The 14615-nt window shown below is 49.8% G+C and overlaps 1 protein-coding gene across 1 annotated transcript; it reads right to left on the reverse strand.

The window, feature by feature from the left end:
• Nucleotides 1-10320: 10320 nt before the first annotated feature.
• Nucleotides 10321-13778, reverse strand: LOC139042827 (ral guanine nucleotide dissociation stimulator-like). The gene is made up of 7 exons (XM_070503371.1): nt 13736-13778; nt 12889-12957; nt 12371-12445; nt 11752-11784; nt 11254-11375; nt 10957-11048; nt 10321-10622 (listed from the first exon to the last, which is right to left on the reverse strand). The coding sequence occupies exons 3-7, from the start codon at nt 12386-12388 to the stop codon at nt 10561-10563; spliced, it is 327 nt and encodes a 108-aa protein (XP_070359472.1). The 5' UTR covers nt 12389-12445; nt 12889-12957; nt 13736-13778; the 3' UTR covers nt 10321-10560.
• Between the last annotated feature and the right edge of the window lie 837 nt (nt 13779-14615).

Raw genomic sequence — 14615 nt, forward strand, 5'->3', positions numbered from 1 at the left:
TATAGAAGATATTTTAAAAACTATTTTTGGGGCCGGCCCCGTGGCTGAGTGGTTAAGTTTGCGTGCTCTGCTGCGGTGGCCCAGGGTTTCGCTGGTTTGGATCCTGGGCGCAGACATGGCACTGCTCGTCAGGCCACATTGAGGCGGCGTCTCAAACTCCACAACTAGAAGGACCTGCAACTAAGATATACACCTATGTACCAGGGGGGATTTGGGGAGATAAAGCAGGGGAAAAAAAAAAAAAAAAGATAGGCAACAGTTGTTAGCTCAGGTGCCAATCTTTAAAAAAAGAAAAACTATTTTCATCATATTAAATTTATTGAAAACTGCTGTCATGAATAAGGTTCTCCTTGTTCCTCAGAAGTTTTTTGCTTTCAATGGCATTGATGCTAATATAAACAATTTAATTATTTTTAAGTTGCTGTTAATTTTTTACGAGAAAAAATATCAGATGTTTCTTTAGATGTTGTTTAATCCATTATTAGATGTTCATCACATTGTCCTTAAATAAATGAAGGACATTATTTTTTAAACATTTCTGAACGTATTTCTATATGAATAATTTCTGTAGTTCTCCGTAGCAGGTGGGAATTGCTTCATGCCATTTTGGGAGCAAGTAACATCACAAGTGTTAGTTGACTAACTCAAATCTGGCCTGAGCCCTCTGACCTGGTGAGAATTCCAAAACGCCATTTGTTGATGTGCCCTTCACTTCTTTAGATGGACCCGGAAGCACTTCACCTCCAGCAGTCCACTGCATCTGAGGCACAGAGCCGTGCCCTGGAGGTCATCGGACTTCTCTCAAAGGTCCTTCCTCCCAGTATCCTTGGGGATCTACCTGCTTTCCCTTTCCCTACCATGAGAACAAAGCGTTTAACCCTATAAGCACAAAAGACTTTGTCTACTCTTCTAAAACAAGGAGGAAAATAACTTTCCATCTTTGCTGAGATGTCTACACCATGCTGAAGGTGGGAGGGGGTTACAATGAAAAGAGAATTTCTCATTGTCACCCAAGAAAGAGTTGTAATCTGAATCAGATCTTAAGTGATAAATAGGAAAAGGAGAAAGAGAACACTGCCGATAGACAAACTAGAAAAAACACAGAGGCAAAAAGGAGTACTGTCTGCAGGAGGAAAAGTTCGGATTATCACAAGAAAAATTAGATACAAAAGAGCAGTTTGTCCTTCTAAGAAGTTTGGATATTCTCCCATAATAGTTGTTTTTGTCTATATTTTAGGAAGCTTGGAGATTCCATTAGAGGAACCTTATAGACAACCTTTGGGATTGAGAAATCAAGGCTTCTGGGCCCACCTTCAACCAGAGCAGTTCTGCTTTCATTTGTTTCCTATGAAGGTTATTTTGTGAGGGGGGAAAAGCCAAAGGTTCTATACTGATAACAGGATATTGTGTTTACTTTGTACCAAGCCCTATTCCAGACACTTGCCAGGTATCAATTCATTTATTCTCACCACCACATCCTTTACAGTGAGAAAACCGAAGCTCAAAGAGATCATGTAATTGCCGGTGGTCCCATAGCTAAAAAGTGGCAGCGCTGAACTTTGAACCCTGACGGTCATGACCCCACAGACTATGCCCTTTTACGATTGCACTATACTTAAGCTGATTTAAGGGGAAATACGATCTGAGTTTTGATAAATTACTTCTGGCACGTGCAGCCCCTGGAGCTGTTTTTTGGCTAACGGGCTCTGTGACGTCAACTCTGTCCCTGGACTTGTATAACCCAGTAGGTCAATAGTCAGAAAAGACTGAAAACACATCAGGCGGTCCCAGGTGATCCTGGAACCCACGCCTCCGCAAGCCGAGGCGGCCGCCAAGCCACTGGAAGGCGCCGCCGCCGCCAGCCCCGCCCCGCCCCCACCGGCCTGCACCCTCAGGCCCCGCCCCCGACCCCCGACCCCCGACCCCTGCCCCCTGCCCCGCCGGCCGGCCCGCCCGCTCAGGCCCCGCCCCCGCCCCGCCGCCGCCACCCGCCCCGCCCCGCCCCGCCCCGCCGCCCCCGCCGCGCCCGCGGCCTTCAGCCTGGCCCCGTGACCCTCGCAGAGGTCCGCTCCTGGCGGCTTCTGCCAGAGCGGCGCGCGGTCTCCGCGGCGGTTGCTGGGTGCCAGGGCCGCTCCTGGGGCGGCGGGGGATGCTAAAGGAATTGTAGGTAGGGTCCATTTTTCTCGACACTGCCCCTTTCCAGGCCCCGGGGCACCAGCGCCTCGTCCCCCGCGCTGGTCCCTTCCGGCGGCCGCGGGAACGCCGCTCCCCCTCCATTCGAGGGAGCGCCCGTCTTCTCCCCACGACGCGGGGCACAGCCGCGGACCCCTCCTCTCCCCCGACTCGGTCCTTCACGCCCTCGCGTCCCTCGCATCGCTGCTCCTGTTCGCTGCCTCCTCTCTCTCGTCTTACAGGTACTCACAAGTAAGAAAAAAGCGGGTCTGTCAGTCCAGACCGCACAATCCATTTTATTCAGCGCAGCCTGTTGTACAAATAGTGAATACCTGCACAGGAGCCTTCACGCGCGCCTGTGACTGGAGACGTGGCCCAGGATTGGCTGCTGATGCAGGGAGAGCGCTCCTCCGTGCTCCTTCACCCTGCCCCGCTCCCGGTGTTGGCTTTCTCACAGTGGACCGCGCTGTAGCTCAGTGCGTTTAGAGGATGGGAGAGCTGTTGCACATGCACCGTGTGTCAGGCGCATCATTTAGGAGGCCGCCCAAGAGCTCTGCAGGCCCACGCCAGGCCCCTGACGCCCTCCAAGTGTGCCCTGTAGTCTGTGACAGATCAGACGCAGTGATGGAGAGGGCGATTGGCCCGGTGGCACTGAGGGAGGCCACACCCTACTCCCTGGTTTTTCGCAGGGAGGTAAATAGAACTGTTATTTGTGCAATACAAATGCAGAAAATTAACAGATTACTATCACATCTAAAACATTAATGCGCCAAACGTCTTAGTCGTTTGGCACATTATGAAAACCTATGAAATGCTATTCATATTTGTTACTTTCTATGAGTACCAGAATTTATACTTGTGTTTCTGTCAGTTGATTCTCTCTTGTCATAAGCTCCTGCCCATTACCAGACAAAAAGAAAGAGGCAGGTGCAGGGATAGTAATATATAAGGTAACATTTTGATAGCAGTCCTCTTTTTGTGCATAATTTTCATACTCATCCTGTTTATACACTCTGTGAGATAGAGTTAGTTAACAAAACTCCATTTTACTGAAGAGGGAACTACATAATGACATTGAACAGGACCTGGAACATAGTAAAATATGCATTCAGTATATATTTGTTGAAGAGATAAATGGATAAGATTCTCAAGGAGCCATGCCTTATTCACCTTTGTAATCCCGACACCCAGAGCTAAGTCTAGCAATAGTAGCCCCACAAATATGAGTCAGAGAAGTTGAGTGACTTGCTCAGAGATGGGCATATGTCACATCTTTTTAAGGAATCTACTGCTTTGCCAAGCGTTGTGAATACAACGGTAAGGAAGACTGGTAAGATTCCTGTTCTCATGGAGGTTAAATTCTGGTGAACAAAGATAGAAAATAAACAGGTAATATATGAACAAGGAAGTGTTGATAATGGTGAGTGCAGTGAAGAAGTAAAACCGTGTGAAGTGAGAAAGACTAGGGGAGGGGTTACTTTAGATTGATTGGTTAGGGAAGGCCTCTCTGAGGAGCTGACATTTGTGCTGGCCTCAGTGATATAAAAAAGCCAGCCACAGGGGCTGGCCCCGTGGCCGAGTGGTTAAGTTCGCGCACTCCGCAGCAGGCGGCCCAGTGTTTCGTTAGTTCGAATCCTGGGCGTGGACATGGCACTGCTCATCAGACCACGCTGAGGCAGCGTCCCACATGCCACAACTAGAAGAACCCACAACGAAGAATACACAACTATGTACCGGGGGGCTTTGGGGAGAAAAAGGAAAAAATTAAAAAATCTTTAAAAAAAGCCAGCCACAGAAACATTTGGGGCCAGAGGATTTCAGGTAAAGGGAACTTCAATTGCAAAAGCCGTAAGGTATGAAAGAGCTTGACTCTTTCAAGGAACATCATAAAGACCGCTGTAGCTGGAATGTAGAGACAGCGGTACAGGATAAGCATGAAGAGATAGGGAGGGGCGAAATCAGGTAGTGCTCTGAATCAGCCATGGCAATATACCCATGGTATACATTTGGAATGTATGTAAAGTGTGATGAGAAACTAGTACAGAGTGTTTCGGAAGGGAGTAATCTGATTACTTTATGAAAAGGTTTGTTCCACCTGTCATGTGGTGAATGGGTCATAGGGATGGGGAGCAGATTAGTAGCAGAAGACACTTGCAGTAATCCAGGAGGGAAGGAAGGACAGTAGCTTGGGCTAAAGTGGTAGGAAGTAGATGACTGTGAGATAGATTTGGAGGCAGAGCCTACAGACTTGATGATGTTTTAAATATAGAGGTGAGAAAAATAAGGGGAGCTCCTGATTTTCATCTTGAGCTTGAGTGGATGGTTGTGCCCTTTACCAAATGGAAAAGACTAGGGAAGAAATAGTGTGTGTGTGTGTGGGGGGGTATATTCTTGTTTTGCTCACCTTAAGTTTGATGTGCTTATTAGAAATCTAAAGTAATTTGGGAGTCGAGTTCTGTGTAAGGGACGAAAGATAAAAGTTGAGAGTCATCAGCATGTAGGAAAAACTACCTAGAGAAAGTGTGTTTGTAGAGTATTCCAATGATCAGAGGTAACGCCGAGGAAAAGAAGCAACCAAAGGAGATGGAGAAGGAGTATCTGGTGAAGAAAACCTGAAGAGTATGATGACTTAAAAGCCAAGACAACAAAGCATGGCCAATGGTATTGAAACATGCTGAAGAGTCACGTAAATAAAGAGATCTGACCATTGGATTTTGGCAACATATGGTGATGTGCTCTGACAAGCACAATGAAGACGAAACGTGACGTGAAGAAATGGACATAGCACAGACTTCTCAAGATACTTTACTATGAAGAGTTGAGAAACGGAGGTAACAGAGGAATATGTGGGGTCAAATTAGGGTCTTAAAGATGGGGATAAAAAGGCTGATGGGAACGATCCAGTAGAGAGGGGGAAAAATTATAGTATAACAGAGAATGTGTATATTAGAGGAGTAAAGTCTTTGAGGAAACAAGAAGGAATAGGATCCAAAGAACTTGTATGAAGTATTGGCTTAGAAATATGAACATAAAATTTACAGTAATAGGAAGAAAGGTAATGAGTATAAGTAGAGATGCAGGTGGATGGGTAGATTCAGTGATTAGAAGGTGAGAGAGTTTCTGCCTGATATTGATTCACTTTTTCTCAATGAATTATGAGCATGATCAGTAAGAGGAGACTAGGGATGTTTGGGTAGGCAGTTTAAGGGGCAAAGGGAAAGTAGAAAATAATCATTGGGAGGACAGAAGGCAATCATACTTGTCTTAGTCTGGGACGCTGTTATAAAAATACCATAGGCTTATAAAACAACAGAAATTTAAGAATTTTTTTTTCTCTAAGTATACTTTTTTGGTGAGGAAGATTGGTCCTGAGCTAACATCTGTTGCCAGTCTTCCTCCTTTTATCTTTTTTCCTCCCCACAGCCCCAGGACATAGTTGTATATGCTAGTCATAGGTCATTCTAGTTCTTCTATGTGGGATGCTGCCACAGCACGGCCTGATCATAGGTCCACACCCAGGATCCAAACTGGCAAACCCCAGGCCACTGAAGTGGAGCACACGAACCGAACCACTCAACCCTGGGGCTGGCCCCTAAACAACAGAAATTTATTTCTCACAGTTCTAAAGGCTAGGAAGTCCAAGATCAAGGTGCCAGCCTATCTGCTGTCTGCTGAGGGCCCAATTCCTGGTCCATGGATGGCCAAAAGGGGCAAGGGAGCTCTCAGGGTCTCTTTTAATAAGAGCCTTAATCCCATTCGTGAGGGCTCTGCCCTCATCACATGATCACCTCCCAAAGGCCCCACCTTCTAACACCATCACGTTGGGGGTTAGGATTTCAGCCTAAGGATTTTGAGAAGACACAAACATTCAGTATATAGTAATACTAGAGGAGCATGGTAGCATCGCTGGGCTCGATGGAGTGGCCATTTGATATTTGTGGCCTTCTGAGTGTGTGGCTGAGATAGGGTGGAAAAAAAGATGATAGGAGCCAAGGAGATCAGGAGCTGAAAGACCAGAGTGTGGGGTGGGTAGACTGCCTGGGGATTAGTGGTTAGGTTCGTAGCTAAACTAGTTCTTGAACCCAATCTCCTGACTTTGCAGCTCAGTGGGTTACCATTTTACTGAGAAGTGATTCAGATCATTACTCTTTTGTGCCACTTACCCTTCTAGTTAATATAAAAATAAAAAAGTAATTGTGGCCTGATTTTTTTTGGTCCATATATCCAAATTCTAGACTTCATAGGCTGGTGCTTCTGTCTCTCTTGTCCCTTTAATATTTACTTGTTAAATTTTTTGGCTTGGTTTTCCTGGTGTTGTGGGGTGTTTTTTTTTTAACCATTTCCATCAATATGTGTTTATTAAAGTACAGAAGCCTACCTCTTAAATGATAAAGGGAAGGTGAAGGATGAGATTTGGAAATCTCGTTGCCTGTAGAGCTGGGATGACCAGTGACAGGGAGGCCTGATCTGTGTTCACTCTAATAACAATCGTAATAATGGCATTTGGATAGCCCTTTACATTTTGTGCTATGCTTTTATTTTCTCATATCTCATTTGACTTTGTAACTAACTTTTTCAGATGAGGAAACTGAGGCTCAGAGGGGTTAAGGCTCTTGGCCATGGACACAGCCTAGTAAGCGGCAGCATTATTACACTGTTCTGATACTGAGGCTCACGTTTTTCACTGCAGAAATTTGCCTAAGTGTTTACACTCCATTATATCCAAAGTGATATCAAAGAAAAACTCTGCTAGGTAGAAAGTAATGGCTGGGTGCAGTCCTCTTACAATGCAAAAATTGTTTGTATATGTTTAAAATCCAACAGTTAATGAGATTAGATATTTATCTACCATCCACTGTGTTAGGTAATTCAAAGAACTCGGAAATGATTATGAAATTTAAACTGGTAGGGAAATAGATGGAAATGCAAGTCATTAAGAGACATTTCTTGGACCGTCTCCCACATACCTTATGTGCTTACACAATACCCTGAATTGACTAAATTCTATATGCAGAGGAGAATGCAGTACCAGTGACATAGCGGACTCTCAGTGAATATTTGTCAAATAAAAGAATGATAATAGTTAAACAAGCAATTACAGTAGTAAGGTGGATGCTGTGAGAAGGGGTAGATGCTATGATAAGGATGCATCCTGGGGGCCGGCCAGGTGGCATAATGCTTAAGTTTGCACACTCCCCTTTGGTGGCCTGGGGTTCACAAGTTCGGATCCCAGGCATGGACCTATACACTGCTCATCAAACCATGGTGTGGCAGCATCCCAGATACAAAATACAGGAAGACTGGCACAGATGTTAGCTCAGTGGCAATCTTCTTCAAGCAAAAAGAGGAAGATTGGCAACAGATATTGGCTCAGGGCCAATCTTCCTCACCCCCCAAAAGAAAAAAAAAAAAGAATGCAAAGTGAAGAGAGCTTCCACAAGAAGGACTTCTTACACTGACATAGAGTTTGCTGAGCAAAAAGCAGGGGTGTGGGGTTAGAAGGCAGCATACAGAATGTAAAGTCTCAGAGATGTGATGCATGGCAAGTTTGAAGAACTGAAATTTCATATGCCTGAAGTTTAGAATGTTAAGTGAAGAATGAAGAGATAGGCAGGGACAAGGTTAGCCCTTATTACAGAGGGCTCTGTAAGCTATGTTTAAGGAATTTGGACATTTTTCTTCTATGGGAAGCCATTGATGAATATTAAGCAGGAAGTTCTCATAATTGCCCTACATTTTAGAAGATTACTCTGGATTGTGGAAATTCCACTGGGGAGGACCAAGACTGGAGGCCCTTATGGTGTTTTGGGGGAAAGGTGCTTATGGCCTGGACTGAAATAATGGCAATTTATATGGAGAGAGATGGACAAAGTTTTTAAATATTTAGGAGCCTGATTTAACATGATCGAGTAACTCAGTGGATGTCAGCAAGGAGGGGTAGTGCATAGAAGGAATGACTCCTCGGTTTCTAGTTTGAGCAACTAGGTAGATGGTGGCTCCAATCTCTAAGACAGGAAATTCTCTGAAGAAGGAATAGGTTTGGTGGGGAAAGGTCTTGAATTCAGTTGTGCGTATGTTGAGCTTAAGATACTTGTAAAGACAATCAGGTAGAGATATCCAATGAATAGTTAAATATGCTGGTCAGAATCTCAAGAGAGCTTCTCTAGGCCAGGCTCATTAGCATACTGGTCACCATTAGAGCCACAGGAGTGAAATACATTGCTTAAGAAATGTATGGAGAGCAAGAAGAGAAGAGGGCATAGGGCAGAATGCCGAGGAAGTCTACCATTTCAGTGCGCATTGAGGAATGGACAGAGGAAAAGAAGCCTGTAAAGAAGACCAAGAAGGGACAAGCAGAGGGAGAAGGAAGACAGAGCAAGTGACAAAATGATGTAAGAATTCCAAAGGGGAAGACGACTGCCAGTTTGGTGGTACACCTGCAGGAAGCTTTCCTTGGAGTGACCCTCAAGCGATAGACAGATATCATTTACAAAGAAGAGATGCGGTGGGAAGGTATTCCGAGCAAATAAAAGAAAACAAATAATGCGTGGGAGAACATGTAACAGTTTAATTGACTGAAATGCAGGGTCCAGAGAACTCAAGAGAAAGCTGACAAGATAGTTTGTGCCATGTTGTGGAAAACAGATTCTGGGTAAGTTGTTGGCAACTGTTCTATAGGTGAGAAAAACCAATGTGTTTGGTGCTAAGGGAAAGAGAATAATATAAAGCATACTCTGAACCGTGGAATGCCATTTTATTGTGGAAACAAGATCTAGGCACTTGAAAAGAATATAAATTCAAGATAATATCTGATTATTGAGAACAAACACCAAATACTATAGGAATTTTAACAGTAGCAAAGTCTATTTGAATTGGAATAGTAGTTTTGCCCAGAGTTGTATTTTTCTGATTGAACAATAATGCCAGCTAGTCATTATCTTAAAAAAGAAAAAATAGATCTAGTTTGAATGCTCTTTATAAAGAATATTCTGTTTGTGGGTATGACTCTCAAATTCATTTGTTAAAAGATTTATACTGTAGTTGTTTTTAGTTGATGACCTTTGATGTAAACTCAGACTTGTCTGAAAGACAGCAACAGTTCCAAAGACTTCAAAGGAATACAGCCTCACAAACACAGAATTGATGCACATTGATTTGATTTTGGAATGCTGATACAACCTTGCATACCTGAATAAATTTCCTCTTTGTCCTGGTGTATGATTGTTTTACATTGTTGGCTTCAGTTTTCTAATATTTGTAGAAGACAGTAATTGCTCATTTCTGAGACTTGCTGTTCTCAAGTTTTCCCTACTTTTAAACTCTAGTTTTGCTTTTAGGGTACTGCTGGGCTCATAAGATGAGTTGGAAAGTGTTGTCTCTGGTTATATTTTCTGGAACAGATTGTTGGGAGCACTAGGTTTCTGGAGGGAGACCTGGCTGAGGCCCTAAAAGCTGCATCCCACAGCTTTCCCCTTGGATAGGCAACAAGCAGGAAATGGTATTCGGAGTCAGGGACCAGAAGCCCAGGGGGATCCAGTCTAGGTCAGAGGTGAACAGGGAGCCCCTAGTGGGCCCGAGAAGGAAGAGTCCTGCCTGCCCATGGTCCATGTCCACAGGACCTTCCTCTGGCCTCGTCCTCTCTATGTGCACGTTTTGAGCTTTTGACGGTATTTTCCCCACTTAGAGCTGAAGCCATTGCGGAGACTGAATCAGAAAACAAGGTCCTAATCTGTGTGCAAGAGAAACCGGGAAAATGTTCCCTCTTCCGGCAGAGTGTCGAAAGGCAGCCACTGTCCTGGGCAGGACGTGTGCTAGGGACAGGCACGTGCTAGTTTGACAGACACGCCCAGCTTAGTGGTTGTGGCTCTGCCTGAGAAAACGCCTCCAACCGCTTAGTCCCAAGAGGTCGGAGGGGCCCTCTCTGCTCCTGGACAGGGTGAACCACACTGCAATGATCCTGTCCTCGGCGGGAGGGGCACTTGGGCACGTCCTTCAGTAGCCAGGGAGGGGACTGGCACTTCTCCCTTCTCCACATAAACTGAGCCGCTCACTCTGGGAGATTTCTAAATTCGAGGAGGAATGTGAGTTTCTGGATCTGGTTTCCATGAGCGCTGCGAGCGAAAGACTCACACCTCCACTCCCAGGATTAGAAGGAAGCAACAATTTAATATAATACTCAAACGGAGCATTTACCATTGACAACAAAATATGGCCCCGCCAAATAGGGAAATAGGTGCTGGGCAAAAGGGGGGAGGGGGAAGAGGGGTTGGTGCCTTCCCTCGTGGCCAACAGGGGACCCCAAGAAACGGATCACAAAGTTCTCCTCATCAGAATCAGGGGAGGTGGCCCTGTGCACCCTGAGTATCAATGCTGTGTCCCCGCTGTAGCTCAGCTGGTCTCAGGAGGGTCATCGACCACCACCACTGGGCCCTTGGTTGGGGGTCTGGTGTCTGGAGAAAGAGAGGCATTTCCTGAGCGGCCTGCCCTGGAACCACAGTGCACACCGCATCCCGGCCCCCACTGCGCTCTGTGCTCCAGCCCTGTGCTCAGTGCTCAGTCAGCCAACAGCACCCCATCTGTCCCTGACACAGGGGCTGATATTTAGCGTCACCCACTTCACAGAGGAGGAAACCAGTCCCAGAAACGTGAGTGCAATCGCCCAGGACGGGACTGCTCAGCAGTGGAGCTGGAACCCAGGGCCAGCTGTCTGCCTCCCCAGGCCCACGCTCAGCCTGAATGTTTCCTGAGCCCATGGTTTCAGCCACTGTCGGTCTGGACACTCACTCTGGCCTGAGCGGTTCTTCTTGCCTTTGAAGAAGAGTTGAATCTTTCTGACCCAGTGGTATCGGGGCTCCAGCTGGCAGGACAGGCTGTAGCTACGGGACAGAGCGGAGCTGGGAGCTCTCAGGAGCCACACATCACATGTGCGTCCTGGAGCCTGCCAGCAGCTGGGGTCGAAGGGCCCCAGGGGTCGCCATGCAGTCAGATCAGGGGCTGACCATGGAGCAACGGCCATGGGCTCTGGAGCTGGTCAGCAGAGAGAGGTTGCCCTGCCCTCCCCCAACTCCTGACCCGACTCACCTCTCCTCCTTGCTCAGGGGCTCCACGGCCTGGAAGCAGGCCCCAAAGTGCTCGTCGGGCTGCACGGTGTACAGATTTGCAGCCTCCTGGAGCAGCTCGATCTCGTCCATCAGTTTGAATTGCTAGGACAGAGCAAGCACAGGATGCCCACAGGGCCTGAGTGGGGGACCCTGCAGGGCTCGTGGAGGGGGTGAGGAAGGGGGCAAGGGGCCAGTCTGGGGCCTTTGCCCACTTGGGAGCCCTCCCTCCCTGCGATTCCAGTCAGGGCTTGCCTGCTCTCACACTTGGCCCAAAATAGCTCCTCCTCCAGGAAGGAGTCTTTGATGCCAGCCCTTCCCCCACCCGCCAATGCCATAGGATCCCTAGCTCTGTATATCGAAGTGGGCAAATAAATGTTCCACCCTGGGGATTGGGCCAGAGGGGGTCCTGCCCACTGCGGGGGGGGGGTCTCTGATTTCCAACCCCCACCCTCCCCACCGGGAGGCCGCAGCCGCTTACCTCATTCCATTTCCGACAGTTGAGCACATTGCCCTGGAAAGCAGACAGCCGCAGTCCATCAGAAACAGCCCCCTGGGGCCAGCACTAGCCCCCGTCCACACCTCTTGCAATGTTGCACTACTGCCAGTGGGCAGGCCCATCCAGAGCCCGGACTTGGACCTGGGCCAGTCTCTGGGCTCCAGAGCAGGGGGCGCAGAGCAACTGAGGCAACAGACCTTGTGACCCAACCCTCTCTGATGACACGTGGGGAGACTCAGGCCTCAGGCAGGAAGGGACAGCTCAGCGTCTGATGTGCTTCCTGACTGGGAGGGGCCCGACTTCTCTTCCCTCACTGGCAGGGCCAGAGGGAGACGCTGAGTCCAGCTCAGACACCACCTCCTGCGGCCACACAGTCAGGCAGCTCTGAGCCTCATCAGCCCAGGGAACCTGGACGGTGGCTTATGCAGAGCCTGCATCACCCACTGGGGAGATGGGCCTGACACCCCAACTCCCACACGAGGCTGGAGGCCCTGCTGAGAGGACCTTTGCCAAACGCAGAGAGCTCAGGGCTCAGGACAGGACTCTCTCCTCCCCACCCTCAGGAGCCTGAGCCCCCGGACCCACCTCCGGGCTCACTCACCTCCACATAATCCTCCATCGTAGCGTCCAGCAGCTCCAGGGAATGGAAGAACGTCACCAGGGAGGGGACGACACCCTGTGCCGCCATCGGGATGGGCATGGCGATGAGCTCCCGCTCTCAGGTGCCCCCATGAACCTTCCCCTGAAACCCCTCAGCCCAGCCTCCTGCCCACCCCACGCTCCCACACAGAGCAGCCTAGGATCGTCGGGACACCCCAACACACACAATTCCCTCCCCCGCTCCCCGCCAGGAACACCAAACTCCATCAGTCAAGTCCCAGGGCTGGCTGTTGGCCCCTCCCAGGGGCAGTGGCCCCTGCCCTTCCCCACCCAAAATCTGCCCTGCTGCCAGCCCTTCCAGGCCTCCTCCTGCTCACTGCCACTGCAGGCCCGTCATGCTTGGCAGCCACAGCAGATTCGCCTGAGGAGGAAGGCCCCTCTCCTGAGGGAGGTCTCCAGCTGGGAGGGGGAGCCCCCTCTCCTCTGACTCCTAGGCCCCTCCCCCACAGTCACCCTCACCTGCTGCCGCTGCCTCTCCTGGGCTCCCTGGCGGGCCCTCTCTGCAGTCTTTAACACGGAGGTCGCCTCCTGTCGGGGCCGAGGACAGGGTCAGTGCGCCCACACTCCCCTCCGCATGTCCCCCAAGGCCCCTGATCTCAGACCCTGGCCATCGGCTCCAGTCCCCTGCTGCCTCTGCTGCTCCCACCTCCAGGGTGCTCTGATTCTAGACCAGTCCCAGCTCCAGGACTCAGCCCTGTGTGACCTTGGGCCTGCCCAGGCCTCCCTGGCCCTCTTTCCTCAGCTGAAAAGTGTGAGGAGAACGTCACCTGCTTCCAGGAGTCTCCTGAGGACTCAGAGTCATCTGCGTGTCATCACTGCTCTCCCCTCACCTCTCGAGGAGGAGCCGGCACAAATCTCCTTGCGTTCCTGTCCTCCCTTGGATGGTAGCACCTCGCTGGGAGGCCTGCACCACTGATCAGTTCCCTCCACTTCCCAGAGGAGGAGATGGAGGACCCCAGAGGGGCAGTGACTGGCTCAAGGACCCACTGGGAGAGGCTGCTCCCCGTGCCAGCTACAGGCCCTGTCCCCGCTGCCTTCACCCCAGCCCTGGCTCCAAATCTGACCAAGGCCCCGACCTCTGGACTCCAGGGGTGCGTCCAGACCCCAGCTGAACAGACAGGGAGGGGGAGGGCAGGGTGTCTTGGGGGACCTGGCCGAGTGGCCCCGGCCTGCCCCACCCTCACAGGGCTCTCTGACCCCCAGCCTGGGCCAAGCCTTGCCATAGCCTCACCTCCTAGGATCCCCTCAGGATGCTCCCCTCCCCTCTCCTTCTGGCCTCCTTCCAGATCTCCAGCCTCCAGGTTACCTGCACTAGCAGCTCCCTGCTCACGCGTTTCTCTCTCCTGACCCACTTCTTCCAGGTTCGAGAACTCTCCCTGCGGGGTGGGGAAAGAAAGAAAGCAAGCAAGCAAGAAAAACTGTGGGATGCTTGAAGGCAAATCCGATTTGTTTGAGAACCCAGCAGATCCAAACTGCCTGGGGCCTGGATGAGGGATTTCACTGGGGTGTTCTGAGCTCTAAGGTCCCCATGGGACTGCGGAGGGGCCTCTCCTCTTGTCCCTTGGGGCCTCCATTCCCAGATGTCCCAAACAGATCTCTTTGGAACAGTGTTGGTTTCAGCTGCATAGAGGCTTCTGTTGCTGCAAAGGAAACACCTGAGAATCTCCACCTGGGCTCAAGCCAGGATCTGGTCTGGAAGGAAATGAATCCCTGGGACAGAACTGCTGGCTTAAGGGCGCTGAGAGACTCAGAGACCCAGCACCCAGGTCAGTCCCTGTGCCCGGCGTTCGCTGTCTCCCAGGTGGTCTCAGCTGACTTTGGGGGACATGCCGGCCCAAATCAGGCTGCCTGGGCCACCTCACCCTCATGGTGCTTGGCTGGAGAGCAGACCACCCACTACCCACCTGGAAACTTGTCCCCAGGTGTCTTGGAGATGGGCAATGGCAGGGCTCTGCAGGGCAGAAAGGATTGTGTGGAGGGAACAGAAGTTCCCGAGGCCTCGACACTCCTGGGGAAGCGAAGAGTTGGAGCCGTGAGGGGGAGCTGAAGCTCTGCTGCCTCTGGTTTCTGTCCCCTCACGGACTTCCCCTGTCCTGGAGGAGACACATGCCCAGGGAAGCCAGGGAGGGCACACCTGCCACCCGATGAGTAACACTGCCAGGCACAAGGATTTGTAGCTCAACACA

The sequence above is a fragment of the Equus asinus genome, unplaced genomic scaffold (genome assembly GCF_041296235.1).
Source record: "Equus asinus isolate D_3611 breed Donkey unplaced genomic scaffold, EquAss-T2T_v2 contig_1, whole genome shotgun sequence".
Classification (NCBI taxonomy): domain Eukaryota; kingdom Metazoa; phylum Chordata; class Mammalia; order Perissodactyla; family Equidae; genus Equus; species Equus asinus.